Source organism: Pan paniscus, chromosome 17 (genome assembly GCF_029289425.2).
Source record: "Pan paniscus chromosome 17, NHGRI_mPanPan1-v2.0_pri, whole genome shotgun sequence".
Taxonomy (NCBI): domain Eukaryota; kingdom Metazoa; phylum Chordata; class Mammalia; order Primates; family Hominidae; genus Pan; species Pan paniscus.
The window spans coordinates 24,999,941-25,026,046 of NC_073266.2; the positions used below are offsets into that span (position 1 = coordinate 24,999,941).

The window sequence follows — 26,106 nt, forward strand, 5'->3', positions numbered from 1 at the left end:
CAATATTTTGAAACAAATCAAAACTACATTTAACATTTTTGATAATTTTGCTGGTTTGGCAAGTTTTTCCATTTATTAGACTCTTTCAATAAACATATTAAAGATCTTTTATAAAGCCACAAAAGACATTCATAAAATTAAAATTTTATGAACAAAGTTATTCATCCCAATATCATTTATATAGCAAAACAGTTAAGATACAAAGTATTCACCAGAAGTATCAAGTGAACCATGACAGATCCATTATGCACTCTGTAACATTACTAGTTTTCTTTTAAATTCAGAGAATGATTGTTATAAAGAGTAAAAAAAAAAGCAATATACAAAAGTTTGCACAGAAAAATAGCTGGAAAGAAATTCACAGCTTACAAGAGTTACCTTTGAGAGACGAATGCACAGATAAGTAATTTTTCTTCTTTACACATTTTTTCCCCAGTTCCTATACTGAACGCATATTTTTATTTTTTAAAAAAGAAGGTACACACTTACCCTGATGAACTTGTTCCAGAAATTTCACTAGGAGAAGAATGACTCAGTGGTGACGTGGAAGGTCTGAAGCTCTCCTGCTCATCCTCTGAGCCACGTCCACCATGCTCAGGAGAGGTATTTTTCAAATCTATCAGAAAGGGGTATTTTCCAGTGAGAAGAGAAAATAAACTTTGTAATTTTATGAATGTGACCAACGACTCAGACACTTACCACTATTTTTAGGTGAGACTATGCGATGGTTTTCAAAAGTCACATGCTTCTCACTGTTGCTTATTTCACTGACACACTCATTTTGCCTCTGATTTTCTCTGTTATCTCGTATTTCTTCACAGTCTTTTAACAGACAAAGGGATGTTATTCTGGGGTTCCTCACTGATGAATAACTATCAGATGGAGTGGAAATTGAGGTAGCTTTTTCATCGTTACCAACATCTTGTAATTTGTTGTCAATGGAACATGTCTTCACATCAACTACTGCACTGTTATTCTCTCTATTTGTAACTGAATTTGAGGAGTTTATGGTTCTAAATGACTCTTGATTCTCACTCTCTCCATTTTCAACATAAACAATAGCTGCTGTGTTTTCTTCTGGTTCCCTCACACTTACACTAGTAGCACTTAAGTCTACCGGATGAATGTCTTGAGTAGTTTGTTCTTTGGGCAAAGATAAATCCCAAGTATCAGACATACTAGCCCTTGAAAAGTTTTCCAATGCACTTTCATATCTACTAACTTCTGTTTTTTTAAGGTATTTCTCCATATCAAATGCATTGGATCCATTACTTTTTTCTAAATCATTAGGTAAGAAATGACGCACGTGAGAATAGTCCTTTTGTTTCTCATCTTCCTGAAAAGTCTTGTCTCTGGTTTTATTTGAAAGTGCCTTGATCATTGCAGCAAGTTGGGAAGGATCAGTATTAACTGATGCCTCTGCAATGGCTGAAGCAATGGTGCTGATCCTAAGCATAGAATCACCACTATCTGGTAGCTTGTCTTTGTATCTTTGGGGTTTGTTGCTCATGAAGAAAGTGTCCTAGAAGTGAGAAAATTAAACATCAGACAAATTTACCCCAGTTTCATGAACATTCATTAGTCCCCCACTATCATTGGGAGATGCGTTTCAAGACCTCCAAGTGGATACCTGAAACCTCAGATAGTACCAAATCCGACTGCCGTAAATCAGAGCATGTTTCTGTTCCTATCTTCCACCCACAAATGTGGTGCCTTTTCCATCTTAACTAAGCACTTATCACTCACTGTGGCTGGAACGTTTGAAGTTTGGAGTGCAAAGCATGAATTTCTCTGTCCTTCTTTGTAATTACACATAAAAAAGATCATTCTTACCACAGACCTCAGAAACTTCAGCATTATTTTTTCTTTCCTTATTAAATCGAGAACCTTCCTCTTTTCACTTGAAGGAAGCACTTGATAGCTCCTCTCTGGTGTATCCAAATTGCAGGCAACACTACTCTTGCACTTTGGGGCCATTACGAAATAAGAGTGACTTTAACACAAGCACTGCAACATCCCTAGAGTCGATCTGATCACCAAACACTACTAAGTGACTAACGGGCAACAAGTGAAGACGGGTGAAGAAGCTGGACAAAAGAAAGACTCACATCCTACCAGGATGGAGCAAATTGGTGGGAAGATTTCATCACGCTACTAAGAATGACATATAATTTAAAACTTATGAACTATTTCTGGAATTTTCCACTGAATATTTTTGCACCTCAGTTGACCATGGGTAACTAAAACTGAAGAAGGCAAAACTGTGGAAAAGAGCAGGCTACTGTATTAGTTTGATCTTTATAAGCATGATGTAGGATCTAATGGCAACAAAAAAATTAAGGGCATACCAGTTAAATATCCTAATGAAAAAGACAGCTGCTATCAACTTTAATTATATAGTACCAGGTTATTTACAAAATTGATTATCATTTGTTTTTTAAAAATCATCAGGAATGAAAGACATGGTAAAATTGAATCAGATAATAATTTAAAACCAAAAACTTAAGATATTGAGATTGAAAAGCCACTGAGTCATTGTGATTGCAAGTATAATTCTTGGTAATTTCATTCAACTGTTAGAATTACTTATAAGCAAGACATAAATAGGAACCATGAGTAAAAAACTGAAATGGGCCCAACAGTTAAGAAACATAAACTATTTAACAACAACAACAACAAAAAATACATGTTAAGACTTCTGCCTCCAGTAACAGCAGACTAGGTAAAGCAAACCAACCTCTTGCTAAGAACAATTAGAACTGAATAGCATATTCAAAAACTTATCTTTGAAAGCACCAGCAAGCTTAAAAAGCAGTGTAAACTTATGGGGCCAAAATCTAAGAGAAGAAAGTAACCCAGAGAGGTAAGCCCAACACTGGGGATGCTGTTCCCTAAGCATATCTGCTGCTTCAAGAAAAGGCTAAGCAAAGTTGTTCTTGTGGGAGTGCAGGTATAAAAACTGAATCTGCCAATGAATGACTGGCATTGGGGGGTTAGGAGGTGTGTGTGTGTGTGTGTGTATGTTTGAGGGAGAGAAAGATACCACAGTAAAACATCCATGCTTTGGGATGAGACCACAAAGGGATACACCCCAGCAGTAAAGGTAAACCAGCATCCAACTGGTTCTCATAAGGATGAGGCTCAGCTCCAATCAGCTCAATTCCAATAAACGAATGAAAGTGATCTGCAATTGCCAGTGTTCCTTGCTCCCTGTCAGAAGCAGACATAAATCCAGTCTGGAAGATATCATCTCCCTTAGCCTCAAATTATTTCAACGATTTTTCCTCTAAACTGTAGGGTAAAACAAAAGCTACCCAAGCACATCACAGTAAGATGGATAAAAACCAAAGAGAAAAATAACAAAAGACTGACAGCCAACTTTTAAAATGAAATGACATGAAAAAATACATTCAAAGTGCTAAAAGTTGCTGCTAACAATTCTATAGTAAGCAAAAATACACATCAAGAGTAACAGGAAGATAAAGACATTGTAGAGAGACAACAAACAAAATTCATTATCAGCAGTCCCTTACAAAAAAAAAAAAAAAGTAAGGATATTCTTTAAGAAGAAAACTAATCTCAGATGAAAGATCAGAAATACTGGTTATTTATAAATCATCATCATGTCTTATTGGGTTAAATATAGAAATAAAACATAAAACAAGAAAAGCTTTTTAAGTATGGAGTAAATTGAGTATTTTGTGATCCTTGGAATGCCAAATAAGACATTTAAAAGAAAACAAAGAATTTTTACTAAACATCAGTAAGCCAAGAGACGGGTTATAATTATTTGGGTAATCATTAAAATAATATAAATATATATAATTACCAAATCAACAGAGGAGAAAATTGGAATCATATAAAACTCTTAAACGATCTAAAAGAATGCCAAAAGAAAAAGAACAAAGTCTAGGTGAAACAAATAAAAAGCAAATAAAGTGGGCAGATTCAAACCCCCATGCTGGAAATTCCATTAAGTGTAAGTAGAAAGACTGTGATATAGTTGGATGCCCCTCCAAATCTTATGTTGAGATGTAATCCCCAGTGTTGGAGGTGAGGCCAGGTGGGAGGTGTTTGGGTCATAGCGGTGAACCCCTCATGGCTTGGTGTTATCTTGCGGTAGTGAGTGAGCTCTCCTAAGACCTGGTTGTTTGAAGTGTGTGGCACCTTCCCCATCCCTGCTTTGGCCATGTGACATGCCTGCTCCCGCTTCGCCTTCTGCCATGATTGCAAGCTTCCTGAGGCCCCCCCAGAAGCCAAGCAGATGCCCACACCACACTTCCTATACAGCCTGCAGAACTATGGGCCTGTTAAACCTCTTTTCTTTATAAATTACCCAGTCTCAGGTATTTCTTGATAGCAATGCAAGAAACAGGCTAATACAGACTGTCAGACTGGTTGAAAAGCAAAATCCAACAGTATGTCCCTATAACATCTGAAATATAAGGATACAGAAAGATTAAAAGTAAAATAATGGCAAAAAATATAACATGCTAACACTAACCAAAGAAAGCTGGTATTGACATTGTTAATCTCAGACTAGATTTAGGAAAAAAGCATTACTACACACTGAGGAGAGACATGCTCAATAAAGGATTTGATTTGTTAGCAAGAACAATTTTTATGCACCAAAACAATTTTATGAAGAATTTAATGCAACAAATTTTATGCACAATTTGTATGCACCTAAAAATATAGCTTCAAATGTTTAAGGCAAATGTTGATATACCTATAATGATTAACAAACCCACAATCATGGTGGGAGATTTTAAAACAGCACAATAATTTTAAGAATGCAGGCAGCTTGAGCATTCCGATTTAAATCTCACCTAAGTGAAGCAGACATTAAGTCACATAACAGACATTCCCTACAAGCGTACAGAAAATATTTTCAAAAATTGAACAAATGCTGAGCTATGTATCATATTTAAACAAATTTCAAAGGCCTAAAACTAAAAATTCTCTGACTACAGTACATTTGGCCTAAATCAATTATTTCAAAAACCAGAAAATCTCCTACACGTATCCCATGCACTTACACCGCTGAAAAAGCAGGAAGGCAGAAAAATAAGCACACTAAGCATCCATCTCAAAAAGTTAGAAAAACAACACATTAAATCCATAGAAAGTAGAAGGAAAGAAATGAAGACCAGAAAATATGAAATAGAAAGACAAACAGAATTGAGAATAAATAAAATTGTCAAATTAACAAAATTGAAAGTATCTGGTGAGATTAAGAAAAAGAGAGGGAAAACAGTCAATTATAGAATGAACAAAAGAGACATAGCTTAACAACCTAAGATATTAATCACAAGAGGATATTATGGTCAGCATGATAGTAAAATAAATTTTCAAGTGTAGAGGAAGATTACAATCTAAATTACAATTTACTAAAACTGACATAAAAAATTAAAACATCAGAATAGTACTACAACTATTAAAGAAATTGAATCTGCAAGTAAAGGCATTAGATAAAGAATATACCAGACTCAGGTGATTTCACCAATGTATTCTACCAAAATCTTTAAAAAAGCACCAATCTTACAAAAACTCTTCCTGAAAACAGAAAAAATGAGACCAGTAAAACCTTGATACCAAAACCAGACAAGAACATTATAAGAAAGAGCATTCATCTCACTCAAAAAATGCAAAATTCTAAGCAAACTATTAGCACGCCAAATCCAATGATATATAAAAAGATAACACATTACAACCCTAGTGAGGTTTATTTCAAGTATAAAAGAATAGTTTAATATTCAAAAATCATTTGACAAAATTCATCACATCAACAAAACAGAGCAAGCTCATGTTCTTCTTAACAGATCTAGAGAAGCACTCGGCAAGATTCAAGGTGAAAACCAAATCCAAAACAGAACAAAAAACTAGTGAACAAAGATTAGAAGACCACGTTGTTGATCCAGTAATTTAAAACAAAACAAAACAAAAACCTTACACCATGCATCAAATTGAAAGATGAAATACCAAAAAGAGTTCCCAATGAATGAGGGAAACCCAACATCATGACATCAACACTCTTTTGAGGTCCATCCAGTCAAGGAAGGCAAGACAAAGAAACAAAGGTATAAAAATTAAAAATGAAGAAATAAAACTTTTATTCTCAGATGACAAAACTATGTATGCAGGAAATCCAAAGAGTTGATAGATAATTAGAGTTAATAAGTAAATTTGCTGGATATAAGGTGAGTATATTTAAAAAACAAATACAATTGTGTATTTGTTTAGCCAAAACAAACAGAAAATAAAGTTAAGAAACATAATATTGTTTCATTTGATAGCACAACAGGGTCAAAATAATTTAATTGTACATTTACAAATAACTAAGAGTATATAATTGGATTGTTCATAACACAGAGGATAAATGCTTGAGGGGATGGATACCCCACTTCCCATGATGTGATTATTACACATTGCATGCCTGTACCAAAACATCTCATGTACCCCATAAATATATACAACTACTATGTACCCACAAAAATTAAAAATAAAAGTTTCAACAACTTAGGAAGAAATCTAACAAGATGATGTGAAAAATCTGCACAAAACTCATAAAATACAAAGGGAAATTAAAACATATAAATGAAGTGATATGTTAGTTTCACGGATTAGAAGACTCAATATTATAAAGATGTCAATTTTACTGTTCCATAAATTAAATTTAATCCCCAAAAAAGTCCAACAGGGTTGTTGGTGGTTAGTGGTTGGTGTGTAGAAGCTGACCATGTGACTGTAAAGCACACATGGAAATATAAAGGGCCAAGAATAGCCAAGATACTTTTAAAGAAAAATACAAGAGGATTTACTCTTCCAGATATCAAGACTTATTATAGTAAAGTTACAATATTCAAGTGTCATCTTGACACAAGATAGATAAACAGACCGAAGAAGCACAAGAGAGACTAGAAATATACCCACGATGTCATGGTATTTGATTTATGACAAAGTTAGCACATTAGAGAAATAATGAAAGCATGGCCTAATCAACAAATAAAAATACCATTAAAAAAGTGAAAAGGCAAGCCACAGACTGGGAGAAGACATATGGAACACTCATAACTGACAAAAGGCTCCTATCCAATGTAAACAACACCTACAAATCAAATAAAACGAACTGTCCATTGGAAAAATGAGCAACAGACTTGGACAGCACTTCACAAAATAAGCCTCCTAATGACCAGCAAACATGAGCAAGAACCAGCTTTATTAGTAATCAGGGAAATGTACATGAAGACAAGAAGACCCCACTGTACACCCACCAGAATAACGAGTAATGCCAGGTGCTGGCAAGGACATGTGGTGACAGGAAGCACACACTCTTGAACAAATCTACATGGTACAACCACTCTGGAAAACTGTCAAAACCACTGAAATGAAAGTATGCAAACCCTACGACATACACACCTCATATGAACGTGTGCACACTTCCCAGGTACTAGGCTGTTCATGGAGCATTGTTTTATAATTGTCCAGCAGTGGAAATATCCCAAATTTCATCAACAATACAAATGGATATAAAAGCAACAGAATATTCATATAACAGAATACCATACAGTAATAAAAATAAGTTTCTATTATACTCATCTAACAAATGTAAGGTGAGGTGAAAAAAGCCAAAGAAAAGGAATACATGCCACATGGTTTCTTTTAAGTGAAGTTTAGAATCAGATAAAATTAATACAGGGTTAAAGGTCAGGTAACTGGAGGCAGCAAAAAAACTTGTTTCTGAGCTGTTGGCAATGTTCTCTTTCTTGATCTGAGGTATACACAAGTGTATGACTTGTGATAATTCATTCATTGACTACAAATCTGTTTTATAAACTCATCTGTGTGTATATTATATCGCCACAAAAACTTAAAAAGAAAAATTCAAAGGACACTTGCAAGAAATCTGAAGCCAGGAAAGAAAAGATGTTAAACGGCATAAATTTTTCACAGGTGATCTCGTCTTGATCCTAGATAAGAACTACAACAAGATAATCTTAGATTTCCTTACGAAAGGCTTAAGCTACCTCTGTTTTGCCTTTATCAGCCGTTAACGTCACATCATTTTCATCCACTTGTGAAGTACTCTCTACTGCTTCAACCTGAAGTGTAATTGATCCTTCACTTAGCTGTGCCTGGGACTGTTCATTTAAATCTCCTGCAGGAAATATATAATATTCAACTTATAAGTATACACTATTTGACAAACACAGTCTGTGGAATAAGGACCAGGCAAAATGACTAATTTACCAAGGAAGATGTCTTTGTACCCCAAATGTCAGTTGCCTTCACTATAACGGTTTAAACGTATAGTCACTTGGACGAGAACAACATAGTTAATTTGGCTCAATGCTGCAGAGTCCAAACTTTGAAGAAGGATTGTGGATTTTAATCTCTCCCTTGCAAATACACACATAAACTCATTTAATATTTTTCAGCTTGAAACATTTCACAAACATACAATAAGTTGAATTTAAAACTGAGTACTTCTTGGTCAGGTGCGGTGGCTCATGCCTGTGATCCCAGCACTTTGGGAGTCTGAGGTGGGCGGATCACTTGAGGTCAGGAGTTTGAGACCAGCCTGGCCAACATGGGGAAACCTTATCTCTACCAAAAATACAAAAAATTAGCTGAGCATGGTGGCGTGAGCCCGTGATTCCAGCTACTCGGGAGGCTGAGGTGGGAGAATCGCTTGACCCAGGAGGTGGAGATCGCAGTGAGCCGAGATCACGCCACTGTGTGACAGAGAGAGACTCTGTCTCAAAAAAAAAAAAGAGACTGTCTCAAAAAAAAAAGAGAAGAAAAGAAAGAAATAAGTGGGTGCATCTTTAGAGAAATGGAAAATGAGCTGACTCTGTATACATGGACCCTTTGTCCCAACTCCCCTACTAGAATACAGGCTCTTTAAGGAATGGAGCATATCTTATACAACTTTATATGATATGTAGCACAAGACATTGTACTAACAAAAAGTAGCTGCTTGATAATTCCAAGCTGACCAAGAATATTTGATTAAAATATTATATTTATCATAAAAATTATCATAGATTATCATAGTCTAAATCTCAAAACATCTCTTTAAAAGTCATCCTAAATAATAAATTATATCTACGATTAATTAACTCAATAATTCATTAGCCAACATTAACTAGCCCATCTGAAATTATTTCATTTACTGTGGTTTTTACAAATTTAGGTAGATTTTGGCTGACTTGTTTCCACTTTAGATTGAAAAGGATATATGGGGTTACATATGAATCAAATCTATAACCAACACTGAGAAACTACAAAGTGTTATATACATTTTCACTCGTAAAGAACACGGTCACACATTTAACCCCTAAGTTACACATTTAAGAAAAAAAAGATTCCTAAAAGCCCCTTCATTGAATCCATTACCTGAATATAGATCATGGTTAAGATGAGCCATTTCTTTTTCCAAATTACCTCTTGATACATCAGATTTTCTTATTAAGGCAATAGGTTCTCTCTTCTCTGGTGATCTAATAAAATAGCCAAATGATGGCTACAAAATAATTAAAAGTAAATTATTTCTTTGATTTTCAACTGCTTTGAGAAATTCTAGACTGTTTTATCTAATAGTGGTAAAACAGCTAAATGACATCAAAAAACTGTTCTTCCCACTTAACCTCAAATTACTAGAGATGACCTTCAAAGGTCCAGGTAGAACCTTTCATTTCCTTAATACTAGCTACCTTTTAACCATTAGAACTCACATTGTCAAATAAATTGCCCTTACTAAGAAATTCAAATTAAAACAACAGAAATGAGGCCAAGCGCAGTGGCTCACACCTGCAGCAGATAAAAACTCCTGCTTCCTGGAAATTACAATATAAAGGTACTTTATTTTGTAGAATAAACACATCCTTGAAAAATGTGTATTAAGATTAGGGACGCTTCTACCAACTTGCATGAAAGTTTCTGGAAGGTCTGCATTCAAGGAGCTTGCTAAAGGGTAGGCAGTTTCCACTTGTCTTTCTTATACAGCAGTCACATGACAGAACTAAAATGTGAACTCATTAAATACACTCAATTTTTTATTGGTCTTCACTTTCCCAAGTGATTAATTTATTAATTGTGATTAATATCTTAATTTCTTCCCTTGATTCAGTAACTTGAATGCAAATAAAACGTCATCACTTATACCACAACAAAAATTCCAAATAATAGATCCATTTTTTTCATGATCCAGTGCTTTGCCCACCTTATCTTTCCTTACTATAATTCCATTAATAAGGAATTCAGTTACTCTTCAACTTCTATGAATCAGCTGTGACTTCTAACACTACATCTGTTATTTCAAAATCATACTCTTAATGAAATCCAGTTTTGCTAAACAATCCCTCCAATAACCCTAATACCCTCTGTGGAATTTATCAACAAATTCTTTGACTCTATAGAATAAATCTTGAATTCTTGCCCTTTTCTCTGCTTCTACTAGGTCATCCTTGTCCCCAGCCTTCATCACATCTCTCCCATTTCCTAAGTGTTTGCCTGCTTCTTTCCCTCTTCTGTCTTTTGCTGACTTTCACTACCTGGGCACCTGACATATGGCGGCAGGCTGCTGCACCTGGAGATGGGCTGGCACCACAACAAAGTTGCCCTGTGCCTCTAAGCACTTCCTCCCAGTTCATCTGAGATAAAACCCCCCTCCTACCAGGAGCCCTCATGATTTGGCCCCTGGAATCATCTGCCATTCTCCCTTCATACCTGCCTACCCTGCTCCTCAGAGCAGCTCTGCCTGCCTGCTTTCCATTCCTCCAATATGCCACCCTGGTTCCTACCTCCAGGCCTGCACACAGACAAGGGCCAGGTCACTAATGGAGGGAAAAGTCTTATTTCTTCTCACAAGAAAAAAATCACTTTTTTTTTTTTTTTTTTGAGATGGAGTCTCGCTCTGTTGCCCAGGCTGGAGTGCAGTGGCGTGATCTCGGCTCACTGCAACTCTCCACCTCCTGGGTTTGAGCAATTCTCCTACTTCAGCCTCCCAAGTAGCTGGGATTACAGCCACGCACCACCACATCCGGCTAATTTTTTATAGTTTTGGTAGAGACAGGGCTTCACCATGTTGGCCGGTTGGTCTCGAACTCCTGACCTCAAGTGATCCGCCCACCTCAGCCTCCCAAAGTGCTGGGATTACAGGTGTGAGCCACTGCACTGGCCCTGCTGCCTCCTTTTCATCACTGAGATGCCAACTCAATGTCTTCCACCAAATGTCAGCCTGACCAGCATAGCTGAAGTAGCTCCTTCTCACTCATGCTTTACAGGACTTATCACTGTCTGAATAACTTGTCTTTTTAATTGTACATGCATTACATTTAATTAAATCAAAACACTTCTATATTTCAAAACATCTCTTTAGACAATAGTTTTTAAAAAGCAATTTTAGAATTCTTCACACCAACCAACAATAACAACAGCAATGAACAACTATTAAATACTTACTACATGTTGGTTTAGTGCTAAATGCTTTACATGAACCGTCACATTTAAATCTTACAAAGCCCTATAAAACTGTGCTGTTAAGAAACGGGAAATTAAGGCACAGAGGAGTTAAATTGCTCAATGTCCCAGAATTAGCTAAAAGACAGAGCTAGAACTGCAGTAAAGGTCTGACTGATGATGAAACCTAAGTTTTTTACCACTCTTCTGTCCCATCCTATTCTATCTCCATTTTAAAGTCACTGTGCCATCATAATACTCAAAATCTAAAATCTGGTGACTGTGAGCACTTCCAACAGATTCCATACTTACTCTTTTCACATTGTTACCACCACCAAGGCAACCAAGAGCTTCAGATCTTTGAGCAAAGAACTCTCCTAAAGACAGACGTAAATAACTGGCATCATCTTTATCCAAATCTGATGTGCTACGTGATTTCCTCAACAGACTGTAATTAATTGTAGCTCCCCAGGACGTATCGCCCAGTGCAACCGAAGTATTATGAGCATCTATGTTTTCTTCCTAGGGAGAAAGTAGTTGTTTCGTTTCTTTCCCCCAGCAAGTCACTTTTCTGTTGTTCTAATATACAAAAACTAAAAAAGTCTTACCAAGAAAATTTAAAAAGTAATTTTGAAAAAACTAGACAAAAAAAAAAAAAAATTGGACAAACTGAAGCATCATCAGCTACCACAGCTAATGAAGTCCAGAAAAGGAAAATGAGTATTTTTGAACACTTGAGTTATAATACACACGATCATGAGTTGCTCATGACAGTGCCTTCCTGTAATCCCAGCTACCTGGGAGGCCAAGATGGGAGACTCGTGTGAGCCCAGGAGTTCAAGACCAGCCTGAGCAACATGGCGAGACCCCATCTGAAAAATAATAAGAAGAACGTTATCTTCATCTGTTGCTTCATCAAACACTATCATAAATTTTGAATCTTCAAAATAAGATTGAAATAAGATTGTCATAAATAAGAATCTTCATAAAAAAACAAACAGGATTACCTCACTTTAAAACATATTTTAAAACTATAGAAATACAGCCCAGTATACTGGCTCACACCTGTAATCCCAGCACTTTGGGAGGCCAAGATGGAAGGATTGCTTGAACCCAGGAGTTCGAGACAAGTCTAGGCAACGTAACAAGCCTCCATCACTACAAAAAATAAAAAATAAAAAAATAGCTAGGCATGGTAGCACATGCCTGCAATCCCAGCTACACAGGAGGCTGAGGCAGGAGGATCACTTGAGCCCAAAAGCTTGAGGCTGCAGTGAATTATGATCACCACTGCACTCCAGCCTGGGTGACACAGCAAGTCCTGTCTCAAAAAATAAAAATAAACTATGGAAATATCCATTAATGCCATTAAAGCAATTCTAAGTGAATTAAAGATATATTTCAGTATGTCAATGATCTTCAATTAATAATTTAGAGTATTTTATTTAGAGTATGAGGGAAAAAGCAGAAGTTGTCTAGCCATAAGAAAAATATGAAATAATTCTATACTAACCATATATTCAGAAAGAAATGAACACTGTGCCTACACTTACATTAATACAGGAAAAATTTTAAATTTTGGATAAAACAAATAATTACAAACCTGTATAAATTGATGCTCTTTATTAAATTCTTCTTCATCTTGTGCAATCAAATCAAATGCTTCAGCTTAAAAAAGAATGTTTATATAAATACATTACACTAATGCCTAAACAAACACTAGCACACAGATACAAGTTAGGAAAATGAAATACTAAGGAAATAAAGTTGTAACAAGTATGTAAAAGCTTGCACTCATGACTCATGCATCTGTATTAAATGCTTAAGTCTGTGGTTGTCAAACTTTTGCTAAAGAACACCTTGCTGTAGTTATTTTGTCACTAACTTACCCCAATTTACTCAGGGGCTTTACAATGAAAGCTTTTTCTCTCTAAAATTAATGTTTGCTTTGGAGAGTTTGGCACTCTTGCATTGAAGCACTCATCCATGAATGCTGGTGGAATTTCATCAGGAGTCATCAGACTGATAAGCCCTCTATAAGCTTGTCATGAAGATGGCTACAAGCGTGCCCCAGGACCGCTTGCCCCCCATCCCAGGAAACCCCAGTCTGGACAAAGACTGCGAGTCCCCTAATGTCTGCCCTCAAGGCTGCTGCCGAGCACCTCAGCTCTCCCTGGGAAAGGAACACCAGCCTAAGCACACTCAACCTCAGGCCAAAGGCCATCACTAAAATGCCTCAGAGGGATGGGGCAAATGGGCAAAGAGGGCCAGGGCCAGAAACACAACTGGGAGTGGTGGATTTGTGGCAAACTAGGAGGCCCAAGACCCTGCTTGAGGCATCAGAATCGCCAAGAACTTTAAATGTGTTGGTGAAATGTATGCCAGCCAGATGCTAGACTGCCTGGCTGTAGCACTCTAGGCCTCTGCCTGGCACTACAGGGTTGGAGCAGAAAGGAGAAAAGTGAATGGTGACCCAGAGGGAACAGTCCACTCATGGCCCAAACATGACGGAGGCTCCCCACTATCATGTGTCCATGAGGGACCAATCAGATCCACACTGCTCCTTTGCGACCCTAGACTGTGTCCCACATTCACAACCTAAGACAAAAGAAAAGCAGACACAGGATATTTCTGTTCAGGAAAAGCAGAGCACCAAAGACCACTGAGGCTTCCTACCTGTCAGAACGGTGCTAGTTCTTTACCTTGTTAAGTGACCATTTCTTATTACAAAAAAAAAAACAAAACACTTTTTTTTTTTTTTGAGACAAGGTCTGGCTCTGTTGCACAGGCTGGGGTGCAGTGGCACAATCTTGGCTCACTGCAACCTCTACCTCCTGGGCTCAAGCGATTCTCCTGCCTCAGCTTCCCCAACAGCTGGGCCTACAAGCGTGTGCCACCACCCTCAGCTAATTTTTGTATTTTTTGGTAGAGATGGGGTTTTGCCATGTTGCCCATCCTGGTCTCAAACTCCTGGGCTCAAGCAATTCACTCACCTTGGCTTCCCAAACGGCTAGGATTACAGGCATAAGCCAAAATGCCCAGCCTAAGGAAAAACACATTCTTAACCTACAGCATAGAACCTAGGAATGAGCATCAGGAGAACCATGAAGCCCTCAAAATTACATGCAAAATCATACATTCCATATATTTCTATGAAGATTCATTGTGGAATCTATGACTCAAGCTAAGTTAAAAACCACTGCCCTAAAAGATGAAAGGAGCAACCAACCAAATCTGACAGCCAAGAGAAGGGAAGTAGGAAACTCGGCCCAAAAGAGGGTAATATGGTTTGGCTGTGTCTCCACCCAAATCTCAACTTGAATTGTTATCTCCCAGAATTCTCAAATGTTGTGGGAGGGACCCAGGGGGAGATAACTGAAACATGGAGGCCGGTCTTTCCCATGCTATTCTCATGATAGTGAATAAGTCTCACGAGATCTGATGGGTTTATCAGAGGTTTCCACTTTTGCTTCTTCCTCATTTTTTCTCTTGCTGCCGCCATGTAAGAAGTGCCTTTTGCCTCCCACCATGATTCTGAGGCTTCCCTAGCCACGTGGAACTGTAAGTCCAAGTAAACCTCTTTTTGTTCCCAGTTTCGGGTATGTCTTTATCAGCAGCATAAAAACAAACTAATACAGAAGGTAACCCAAAAGAAACTTAATTTACTTTGAGGAGTTAAATATCACCTGGTTTTTAAATAATTGACTGAACAGCTCAAAATAGGATTTATTATATTCCTAAATGCTTTTTCTCTGAACTATAAGGGATTCTTCAAAGAAACATCTATATTAACACTGTTATCTTGTCTACTCATCAGAAATCAATCACAGCCAATAAGAAAGCAGAACTTCACTTTTTATGAGAATCTATGCCAATTCTTTGGCATACCTAAAACAACAATCCTCTTGTACTGAATGCTTCTGAGGCCAAACGTGGAAGCAGCCCATTTGTGTTTCCCCCACTGTCAAACTCTCAGGTCATAAGCGGCAGCAATGCAGCACCTTGAATAGATGGAGCTGAGCTATCGGCAAGGAGGAAGGCAGGCATGGGGAAGAAGAGGAGGAAGGCTTTTTTTTTTTTTTTTTTTTTTTTGAGACAGAGTTTCGCTCTGTCGCCTAGTCTGGAGGGCAGTGGCGCAATCTCAGCTCACTGCAAGCTCTGCCTTCTGGGTTCACGCCATTCTCCTGCCTCAGCCCCCTCCTGAGTAGCTGGGACTACAGGTGCCCACCACCACACCCAGCTAATTTTTTGTATTTTTTTTTTTTTTTTAGTAGAGACAGGGTTTCACCATGTTAGCCAGGATGGTCTCGATCTCCTGACCTGGTGATCCACCCACCTTGGCCTCCCAAAGTGCTGGGATTACAGGCGTAAGCCACTGCGCCCGGCCGAGGCAGGCTCTCTTAAGGAACTGTTCTGAATAAAGTTTATAAGTAGGCAAATTTTCATTTAAAATGACTTGGACGTTACAAGATTACACCCTTTTTTCCAACCTTCCTTTTCTGAATATCTCCTTTTATTACATTTTTAAAGCTCCTTTCTCCTTTTCAGTAAAAAGGCTCCCATTTCATTAATGCTACCTCCACCCCTATTTCCCTGGATCTAGTCCATCCTTCCCAGCAGCCATGAGGTTTTCTGTCCACCAACCTTTTTAATAGCTTTCCATCTCCCCGTTTCCCTTTCCTCCCCACCCATGCTAGTCATCCTTTCCAACCAGACTAGTATTCATTCCCTAAGCACAAGGATGGTTTCATTCAATCTTTCCATTATCATTTTTTATTTTTTAATAGTAATACATCTAATAATTCAAATTTAAAGGGTGTATTTATGACACCACAATAAAGAGCTTTTCAAAGTTAACCAAAGACTTACAAGGGTATATACTGAAAACTATCTCCCCATCCCTGACCCTAGTTTCCCACACCCCCAGAAGCAACCAATAGCTAAAATATTTCTGAAATGTCTATCTGAATTTTTGATTTCTGAGTTCAAGTAACTAGACATTCCTGTAGTCAGTATCTTGTTTTATCTTTCCATTGTATGTATTTACAAATATCTGTATGTACATCCTCCCCTCTCCTACCTTTCTACACAAATGTTAGAATACTTTATGTGCTTTGAGGTGGACTTTATCTTTAATTTATTCCAGTGATCATTCCATTTGAGTAACTAAAGAGCTCCTTTACCATTCTGTATAGCCACAGGGTACCTCCTTGTATGGATACACCTTAATTTATACCCTATTTTGTCCATCTACATTGCTTCTAATGTTGTTATCACAGACAATGCTGCAAGTAATGAGCCTGCACATACACCATGTATCATTTATGCAAGTGTATCTGAAGAATACATTCCCAGAAGCAGAACTGTTCGGTTACAGGATAGTACATGCGTAACTTTGCTAGAGGCTGCAATGTCATTATAGGTAGATGCTGTGCCAAGAATGGACTAGCATACCTGTGTCCCTCACATCTTTGCTAAGACAGTTTTATCACCAAACTTTTGGATCACTACCAAGGAAATAACTGAAAAATACTATGACTGGGTGGATTTACACTGCATTTCTTTCCATGATTAAAAATGAACATTTTTTGTTGTACATTTAACGATCGTTTTTATTTCTTTTTCTATAAATTGTTTCCAATTTTGGGGTAGTTGGTCTTTTTCTTATTGTTTATTGGAACTGTTTATATATTAGGGGAATGGGCTTTAAACCTGTAATATGAATTGCAAATCTTTTATTCTCAGTTTGCTAATTTTTAAAAACTTTTTACGATAGAGAGGTGAAGTGTACAGCTCAAGGAATTTTCACAATCTGAACACATCTGCATAGCCAACAGCACAGATTAAGAAGCATAATACTGCCAGTACCCAAACCACCCGAGCCTGCTTCCCATGCTACCTGCCCATCCACATGTAGCCACTGCCCTGTGGCTGGCTCTGCAGGAGTGCACTGCCCAGCTGTATACAAATAGAACTATAGAGTGTGTGTTCTTAGTCAGCTTTACGTCATTCCACATGTTCCTGAGATTCATCCATGTTGTTGCATGTAACTTCACATCACTCATTCTCATTGCAACCTAATATTCCAGGGTATGAATAAACATAATCCATTCTATGGCTGAGGGAGGGGAGGGTGATTCTGCAGTGACTTGGAAACTTCCACTGCTAATGGGAATTTGAGAATTTGGGGCTGATACAACTAGTGCTGCTATAAACATTTTAGTATGTCTTTTGGTGAATACATACGCCCTATTCTGCTGCATATGTACTCAGGTGTAGAATTATTAGGTCATTAAGTATGAAGTTCATAAAGTTCACCCTTACAAGACACTGCCAAACAGGTTTCCAAAATGGCTGTACCAATTTACACTCCCACCAGCAACACATGAGAATTCCATGATCTTTTAAGTGATAAATATCCACCATTCGGTCTGCATCATCATTTTTAGATCAAGATATCATTGAGCAAGTCCTAACCGCAACTCAGCTTCACACTTCTGACCCCTATTTCCACTAATGACTACTTCTGCCTCAAACCACAATCACCCAGAATCTACACTTTCTTCTGACTCCCCGCCTCAGGTAATGGTATCGCTATTGCCCCAAGTAACTCAGACCGCAGACCCTCCTCTCTTCCTGCCTCTCTACTATCCCCTGAAATCCAGCCATCAAATCCTAACCATTTTACTTCTACGTCTTTCACTAGCTACTCTCTTCATTTTCACTGGGACATCTAGATTTCTACAACATCCTAAGAACCATCCCAAACAACCCTAACTACCAGGAGAAGACTCACCAAGCAAGTTCCACAAGCAACGAGTCCTGACGCTTTCCAGACAAGCCTCAATCTTGGGCATGGTGGTCAAAACTCAATCCACTCCCTGGCCCTAATGACCTCTCCAGCTCCACCTCCTAGCCTCCGGCCACTCTCCCTTTATCCTGCCATAAAGGCTGGCCACACTGGACCATGCACCTTCTCAAACATGCCCACACTTCACCATCTCATTCCTTTCCAACTGGGCTTTCTCTCCATTTGAAATTTCTCATGCCCCCAAAGGATTACCTGTGAAAACTCTACCTCAAAAGTGGCTTCCTATGTGAAATTCTTTTGCTACCTACTCGTGCAACATTTGTTTCTTCTCTAAATATCAGTGCTTTTGGTTTGAGTTTCTCATGATGCCGATGACTGTGTACTGCATTCTTGTCTCATCATTCTGGGCTGATAAACAGTTTCTTAAGGACTGGCATACTACCTAATTTATTGCTGTAATTCCACATTACGAGACTTTCTTAAAGAAGCTTAGCACAAGCAGTAGATGGGATAACTTCTTCCTCTGGCGCAAGCCTATTAACAATAAGGCCAGGCTTGACAGGCCCCTGAGCAGCGTGGCTCCTTCCAGTTACAGAAGAGCTCAGCCCTGAGGGTTGCAGCATAGCATCTTCACAGTCTCCAGCTCAAAATCTCGTGACCTGGCATTGTGTAGACCTAAACCAGTTTCTATATTCACTGTTGGGGATGATGCTAATCAACAACCTAACTGTTTCTTTTCACGCTTTTATCCCTTGAGATTTCATTATATTTTTGGTTACTTTTCTTCCATCATTTCTACCACACTTTCTACCTTTCATGGACTGGTTTTTGTAACTGCTGATTTATCAGGACATTTCCTTTGCTCAGGTCAGAAATTTTAAAGGGACAAGCAAAACCTAAAGTCCCTTCCAGCCCTGCAATACTATGGGGTCTACACGGTAGTATACGAATGCTATTCTCACTCATTGGCTTTGCTTAAGGAAATGGCTTGGCTCATTCTACAATGATTAAGACTGGCTAACTAAAACCTTGGGTCCTATAAAAACAAGTGAAGTGCTTCCAGAATACAGTGATAGTCCAGAAGGGATCTGATGTGGCTGACCAACATATACACAGTAATCTTAGAAAGATCAGAAACAGTGAAAATGTTATAATAAATGTTTATCCATATACTTACAACCAGATCTGAAGTCTTCATTCATCTCATCACTTAGAGACATATTTAAATTTTGTTTGCTATTAAAAGATGTGTAATAGGCAAGGTCTGTGACCCACCTACCCTCTTCATTTTGATAGACCACACTCTGTGGGAGATCTGTTTCAAAAAAAATAAAATTCCCAAAATATCAAATGACACATGTAACAACTAAAATGACAAAACATTCTCAATTTTTTTTTAATTTAGATGACTACCTTAGTTATCAACAGTACTGAAGTTTGCCAAAGCTAGTTAGAAAAAGGAAAACCCATTTCCCCAAAAGAAAAGTATCTCTTTGATAGAAAGCAAGCCAGGCTTACTCACAAAAAAGTCTATAATGGAGAATGAGGAATAAAGAAAGAATGCTAAGAGTTAGCTAGAAAGGTACATTTTCACTAGATCTGTGAGAAAAGATACATTTCTGAGCAATCCTCCCTGTACAAGTAGATTTAAAATTTTGTTTAAACTATAAAACACTAAAATATTTCAACAGGAAAGACTGGCACATTTCACATGAAAATATGTCCTATTCAAAATGTACGAACATCTATTTCTTTCACTCTATTTTTTAAAAAGTCCACTTACTGTCTTTATTCTTTTCGATGGACTCGTGACATTCACATGTTCGCCTTTCACAAGTTGGTGACCAAATGGCATCAGTGAAATTAATTCCACTGTCACTAATGGGCTTCAAAGAGGCTACATCCACATTTTCTTGAATGGACACCGTAGGAGTCTCAGTGTCTAAACATCCATCCATGTGCAAAACTGTCTTATTTTGATGAGGACACTCTGCCCCCTGTTTTACAGGGTCAGTCAGGTCAAAACCACCTCTATTGGCATTTGCATCATGAAAATTATCAGAGTTAAGTTTCACATCAATAGCCCTGAGGGTCTTCACCAGAACATCTTTACTTGCACATTCCTTTAAAACAAAAAATCAAATTTTTAAACAGAGCAACAGTAAGTCTTGTTTTTTATAACTTATTTTAAAATTTATGGGAAAAATTATATAGTTGATATAAAATGTTTATTATATGAAAGAAGAGAACACACAGTATTCGCTGTATTCTAGACTATATGTGAATATATGAACCAATGATAAGCAACTTACCAAAACCAGACTTTGTGATGTGGTCATAGGAAACACATCAAGAGATTTACATACCAAAAGTGGGCTCTATGTGTGCATTACATTACAGGATGATAGAAATGTTGTCAGCCCAACTTTTATCATTACCAATAAAAGTCTCCACAAACGTGGTAAGCCTATTAGTGTGACTAGCCTCATAAAATTAATATGGATAAACAGCCCTAGATATTAATATCTTTTAATAGGAATAAGGCAGTTTATACTACAAATGGCCCTGGCCAGTCCAGTAAAATTTGTATCAGACACAGCAAATTAATCCAGTGCCTTCAAACTATGCTCTCCAAAACATTTTTCCAAGTGGCACTTCTTATTCCTTCCTAAAATAACAACTGCTGAAAAGGGGCTCAAGTGTCTTCAGTACTGTTCGTGGACATTTGGCTGCCACCATGGTATCACATGCCAATGAAACTTATTAACAGCAGTCCTTTCTGCTATAGTAAGACAAGCAATAAGAACAACCTGGTAAGGCACAGTTTCTGAAAGTTACAACACTAAAAGGAGGTCGTTCTAAATAAATGATAACTTTCGAATAAGAAAGACATAGGTTCAAATCCTAGTGCCACCATTTATTAACTGGGTGCTTTGCCAACATTATTATATAAAAATAAACATCAAGGCCAGGCGCGGTAGCTCACACCTGTAATCCCAGCACTTTGGGAGGCCGAGGCGGACGGATCACCTGAGGTCAGGGGTTCGAGACCAGCCTGGCCAACATGGGGAAACCCCATCTCTACTAAAAATACAAAAATTAGCCGGGCGTGGTGGCGGGCACCTGTAATCCCAGCTACTCGGGAGGCTGAGGCAAGAGAATCACTTGAACCTGGGAGGCGGAGGTTGCAGTGAGCCAAGAACCCGCCATTGCACTCCAGCCTGGGGGACAAGAGTGAGACTTCGTCTCAAAAATAAATAAATAAAATAAATAAACAAACATCAAAATAAATTCCAGATGACTTAAAGATTTAGATATAAGAGTACTAGGAAAAAATACAGATGATTGTCTTATATTCTTCAGTGGATAACATCTTCTAAGTGTAACACTCTGATGTCTTGAATTGTTTCCCCTCAAAAAGATATATCCAAGTCCTAAGCCTGGTAACTATAAGTTGCGATATTATTCTGAAACAAGGTCTTTACGGATGTAATTAACTTAAGGATCTTGAGATAAGACCATCCTGGATTTAGGGACCCTAATCACAATGACCAATGTCTGTATCACAGACAAGAGAAGAAAATTTTAGACAAAGACACAGAGGACAAGGCCACGTGAACACACAGAGAGAGATGTGAGTGCTGCTGCTACAAGCCAAGGAACACCAGGAGCCAGCAGAAGCCGGGAGAACCAGGAAGGATTCTCCTCTAAGAGCCTTAGGAGGGAGAATCACCCTGCTAACACCTTGATTTCAGACTTTTGGCCTCCATAACTGTGAGGAAATAAATTTCTGTTGTTTTAGGCATGCCTGTGGTAATTTGCTCTGGCAACCTAGGAAGCTCATACACACATTAAAGCCTAAAATATATAAAGATCAATATATTTCCATAACATAAAAACCTTACAAAATTAAGTTAAAATACAAATACCCCAATAGAAAAAAAAAATGTCAAATAAAACGAGATAACTGCTTTTCATATACAACACTTGCAAAGATTAAAAAGAAACATAATGTGGAAAACTGGCTGTCTCATCCGTAAAGCAACTTAATCTTGAATAAAGAAGGCAGTTACAACTTCTAGCTTCCAGTTCTGAGTATAAAGGGCTTGGAAGTCGCCACTCCATCCCGACAACAAGTAAAAAGATGAACAAACTGACAAATCAACAACTCTTCTTAGATCCCTAAGAGAAGGTAACAGGATAAACTGGGGCCTCTAAAACTGGAGAGACAGGCAAATACAGAGAATCCTAACATACCAGGGGATATACTCCCAAGCAGAAACCTCCACAGTAACCAGCAGAGAAGGAATACCTGACATGTAACTGGTGAATTGCTGCAGGCTCAGTGTGGAAAAGTCTGAGAGTTAAAAACTCCAGAGGATCCAGTCATAGGTGGGCCCCATGCTTTTGTGAGTTTTACTTGCAGCACAACCAAGTTCTCACAGCAAATAATGGAGAAAAATCCCCTTGGGCTTCCACTATGGGGAGGAGAAAGGGGTAATTTTGAAATATAACAGGGCACTTTGTTCTTAGAAAAAACAAGAACAAACCTCAAGAAAAGCTAACCTGCTGGGGTTTTATCTGAGCCTAAGTAGCCTGGGGAAAGTTAAATACCCAACTCCAGCTCCCTCTAGCCACCCTGTCCATCCTAAGGGGAGGAAAAAACTGAGAAACACTTGTGGAGTGCACAGTCTAAAGACACAGGCTCACTTAAAGACTGAGACTGAATCACAGCATTATGGAATGCTTTCCCTCCCCAACACCTTACCACAACATAATGAAAGGCCTATTTACAGTAGTTCTTTTACTTGGTACATCACGTCCAGCTAACAAGAAAAAATTAAAAGGCATACTAAAAGGCAAAAAAAAACAGTTTGAAGAGACAAGGCAAGCATCAGAACCAGCAGAACCAGATATGGCAGGGATGTTGGTATACTCAGGCCAGAAATCAAAAACAATTATGATGAATATTCTAAGGGCTCTAATGGATACAGCAGACAACATGAAAGAACAGAGTGGCAATGTAAACAGAGAAATGGAACTTATGAGAAAGAATCAGAAAGAAATGCCAGAGGTCAAAAACTGTAACACGTGAGGAATGTCTATGCTGGGCTCATTGGTAGACTGGACACAGCACAGGAAAGATACTCTGAGCTCCAGGATATGCCAATGGACTTCTAAAACTGAATGCAAAGACAACAATGAATGAAAAAAACAATCTCAAAAAACTGCAGGACAACTACAAAATGTATAACATACGCATAACAGAGACATCAAAAAGAGAAGACAAACAGAAAGCAACAGAATATTTGCAACAATAATGACTGAGAATTTCCCCAAACTAATTCAGACAACAAGCCACATACCGGGAAGCTCACAGAACTCCAAACAAGATAAAGGCATACTGCAATAGGGCTGTACTTGGAAAAAAATAAATAAAAACCAAAACCAATACTTCACCTAAGCATATCATTTCAAACTACAGAAAATCAAAGATAAAGAAAAAATCCTAAAGAAACCAGAGAGGAAAAAAATCACCTTACTCACAGAGAACAAAGAGCGACATTTGGCATCTCCTCAGAAACCATGCCAAGCAAGAAGGCAGTGAAGTAAACTACTTTAAAGAGTTGAAAGAAAGAAACCATCAATTTCTAATTCTGTACCCTGAGAAATTATCCTTCAAACATGAAAGGGAAATACTTTCTCAGACAAGCAAAAATTGAAGGCATTTGTTGCCAGCAGACCTGCCTTGCAAGAAATTTTTTAAAAAGTTATTTTGAGAGAAGAAAAATATATAGGTCAGAATCTTAAATCTACAAAGAAAGGAAGAGCATCAAAGACAGAATAAGTAAAGGTAAAACAAACATTTTATTTTTCAAATTTTTAACTGGTCTAATAACAATTGTTCAGAAAAATAATGGCAACAATGTATTCAATTATGTATGCTTACGTGTATGTATGAGCATACATAGGTGAGGGTGTGTGTCTATATACAGACACACATATATGCTTATATATACTTATATGTAAGTGAAATGAATGATAGCAATGATACAAGGAATGGGAGGGAGGAATTAGGAATATTTTGTTATTATCATTACTCAAACTACCTGTTAAGCAGTATAATGTTATCTGAAAGTGAATATGGATTAATTTTAAATATATACTGCAAACTCTAGAGCAACCACTAAAAAAAGTGGGACAAAAAAGAATTATATCTGATATGCTAACGAAGAGAAAATGGAATCATATAAAATGCTGAATTAAGACCACAAAGAGACCAGGCACAGTGGCTGGCCCCTGTAATCCCAGCACTTCAGGAGGCCAAGGTGGGAGAATCACTTGAGGCCAGGAGCTCAAGACCAGACTGGGCAACATAGCAAGACCCTAGCTCTACAAAGAATTTAAAAGTTAGCCAGGTGTAGTGACATGTGCCTGTTGTCCCAACTACTCAGAAGGCTGAGGCAGGAGGATCTCTTGAGCTTAGCAGTTCGAGGCTGTAGTGAGCTATAATCCTGCCACTGCACTCCATTCTGGGCAACATAGAGACCCTGTCTCAAAATAGTGATAATAATAATAATAATATTCTTAAAATAAAACCACAAAGAGAAGAATAAGACTGAAAGAAAAAAATAGGGGAAAAAAACAAGAACAACATGGCAGACATTAATCCAACTATATCAATTAATCACTTTCAAAGTCAATGGTCTAAATACACCAACTGGCTGGGTGCGGTGGGTCACGCCTGTAATTCCAGCACTTTGGGAGGCCAAGGCGGGTGGATCACTTGAGGTCAGGAGTTCGAGACCAGCCTGGCCAATGTGGTGAAACTCCATCTCTACTAAAAATACAAAAAAATTAGCCAGGTGGGGTGGCGCACAATTGTAATCCCAGCTACTTGGGAGGCTGAGGCAGGAGAATTGCTTGAACTCAGGAGGTGGAGGTCGCAGATAGCTGAGATCGCACCACTGCACTAGAGCCTGGGCAACAGAGCGAGACTCGGTCTCAAAAAAATAAATGAATAAAAATAAATAGGCCAGGCACGGTGGCTCATGCCTGTAATCCCAGCACTTTGGGAGGCCAAGGCGGGTGGATCATGAGATCAGGAGATCAAGACCATCCTGGCCAACATGGTGAAACCCCGTCTCCACTAAAAATACAAAAATTAGCTGGGCGTGGTGGTGCATGCCTGTAATTCTAGCTACTCGGGAGGCTGGGGCAGGAGAATCAATTGAACCAGGGAGTCAGAGGTTGCAGTGAGCCGAGATTGCACCACTGCATTCCAGCCTGGCAACACAGCAAGACTCCACCTCAAAAAATAAATAAATAAATAAACAAACAAACACACCAACTGAAAGAGATTTTCAGAGGAGAATCAAAAAACAAGACCTAAGTATATGACGTCTACAAGAAACCAACATGTAGATTAAAAGTAAATGGATGGAGAAAGATATACCATTAAAACACTAATCAAAAGAAAGCAGGAATAGCTATATTACTTTCAGACAGAGCAGACTTCAAAGTAGGGAAAGTTATCAGAGATAAGGCAGGGTACTACATAATGATATAGAGGAATCAATTCTCTAGGAAGACATGACCATCCTTAACGTGTATACACCTTACAAGAGAGCATCAAAATACAGGTAGTAAAAACTAATAGAACTACAAAGAGAAATAGATGAACCAACTATCATAACTGGTGACCTCAACACTCCTCTATCAGAAACAGATCCAGCGAGAAGAAATTCAATAACAACACAGTTGAACTCAACACTAACAATCAACTAGATATAATGGACATCTATGGAATACTTCACCCAAAAACTGCAGAA

At 38.1% G+C, this 26,106-nt stretch overlaps 1 protein-coding gene across 2 annotated transcripts in view; it reads right to left on the reverse strand.

Moving 5' to 3' along the window:
- The window catches only part of CEP192 (centrosomal protein 192), a 133,700-nt gene that overhangs the window by 74,964 nt on the left and 32,630 nt on the right, over nt 1-26,106 (reverse strand). For both annotated transcript variants that reach the window (XM_063597167.1, XM_063597166.1), the window contains 8 exons: nt 20,058-20,397; nt 19,452-19,589; nt 13,067-13,131; nt 11,776-11,985; nt 9,400-9,526; nt 8,028-8,158; nt 700-1,522; nt 490-616 (listed from right to left, as the gene is read on the reverse strand). In XM_063597167.1, coding sequence (XP_063453237.1) covers nt 490-616; nt 700-1,522; nt 8,028-8,158; nt 9,400-9,526; nt 11,776-11,985; nt 13,067-13,131; nt 19,452-19,589; nt 20,058-20,397 — 1,961 coding nt within the window. The remainder of the gene's footprint in view (nt 1-489; nt 617-699; nt 1,523-8,027; nt 8,159-9,399; nt 9,527-11,775; nt 11,986-13,066; nt 13,132-19,451; nt 19,590-20,057; nt 20,398-26,106) is intronic.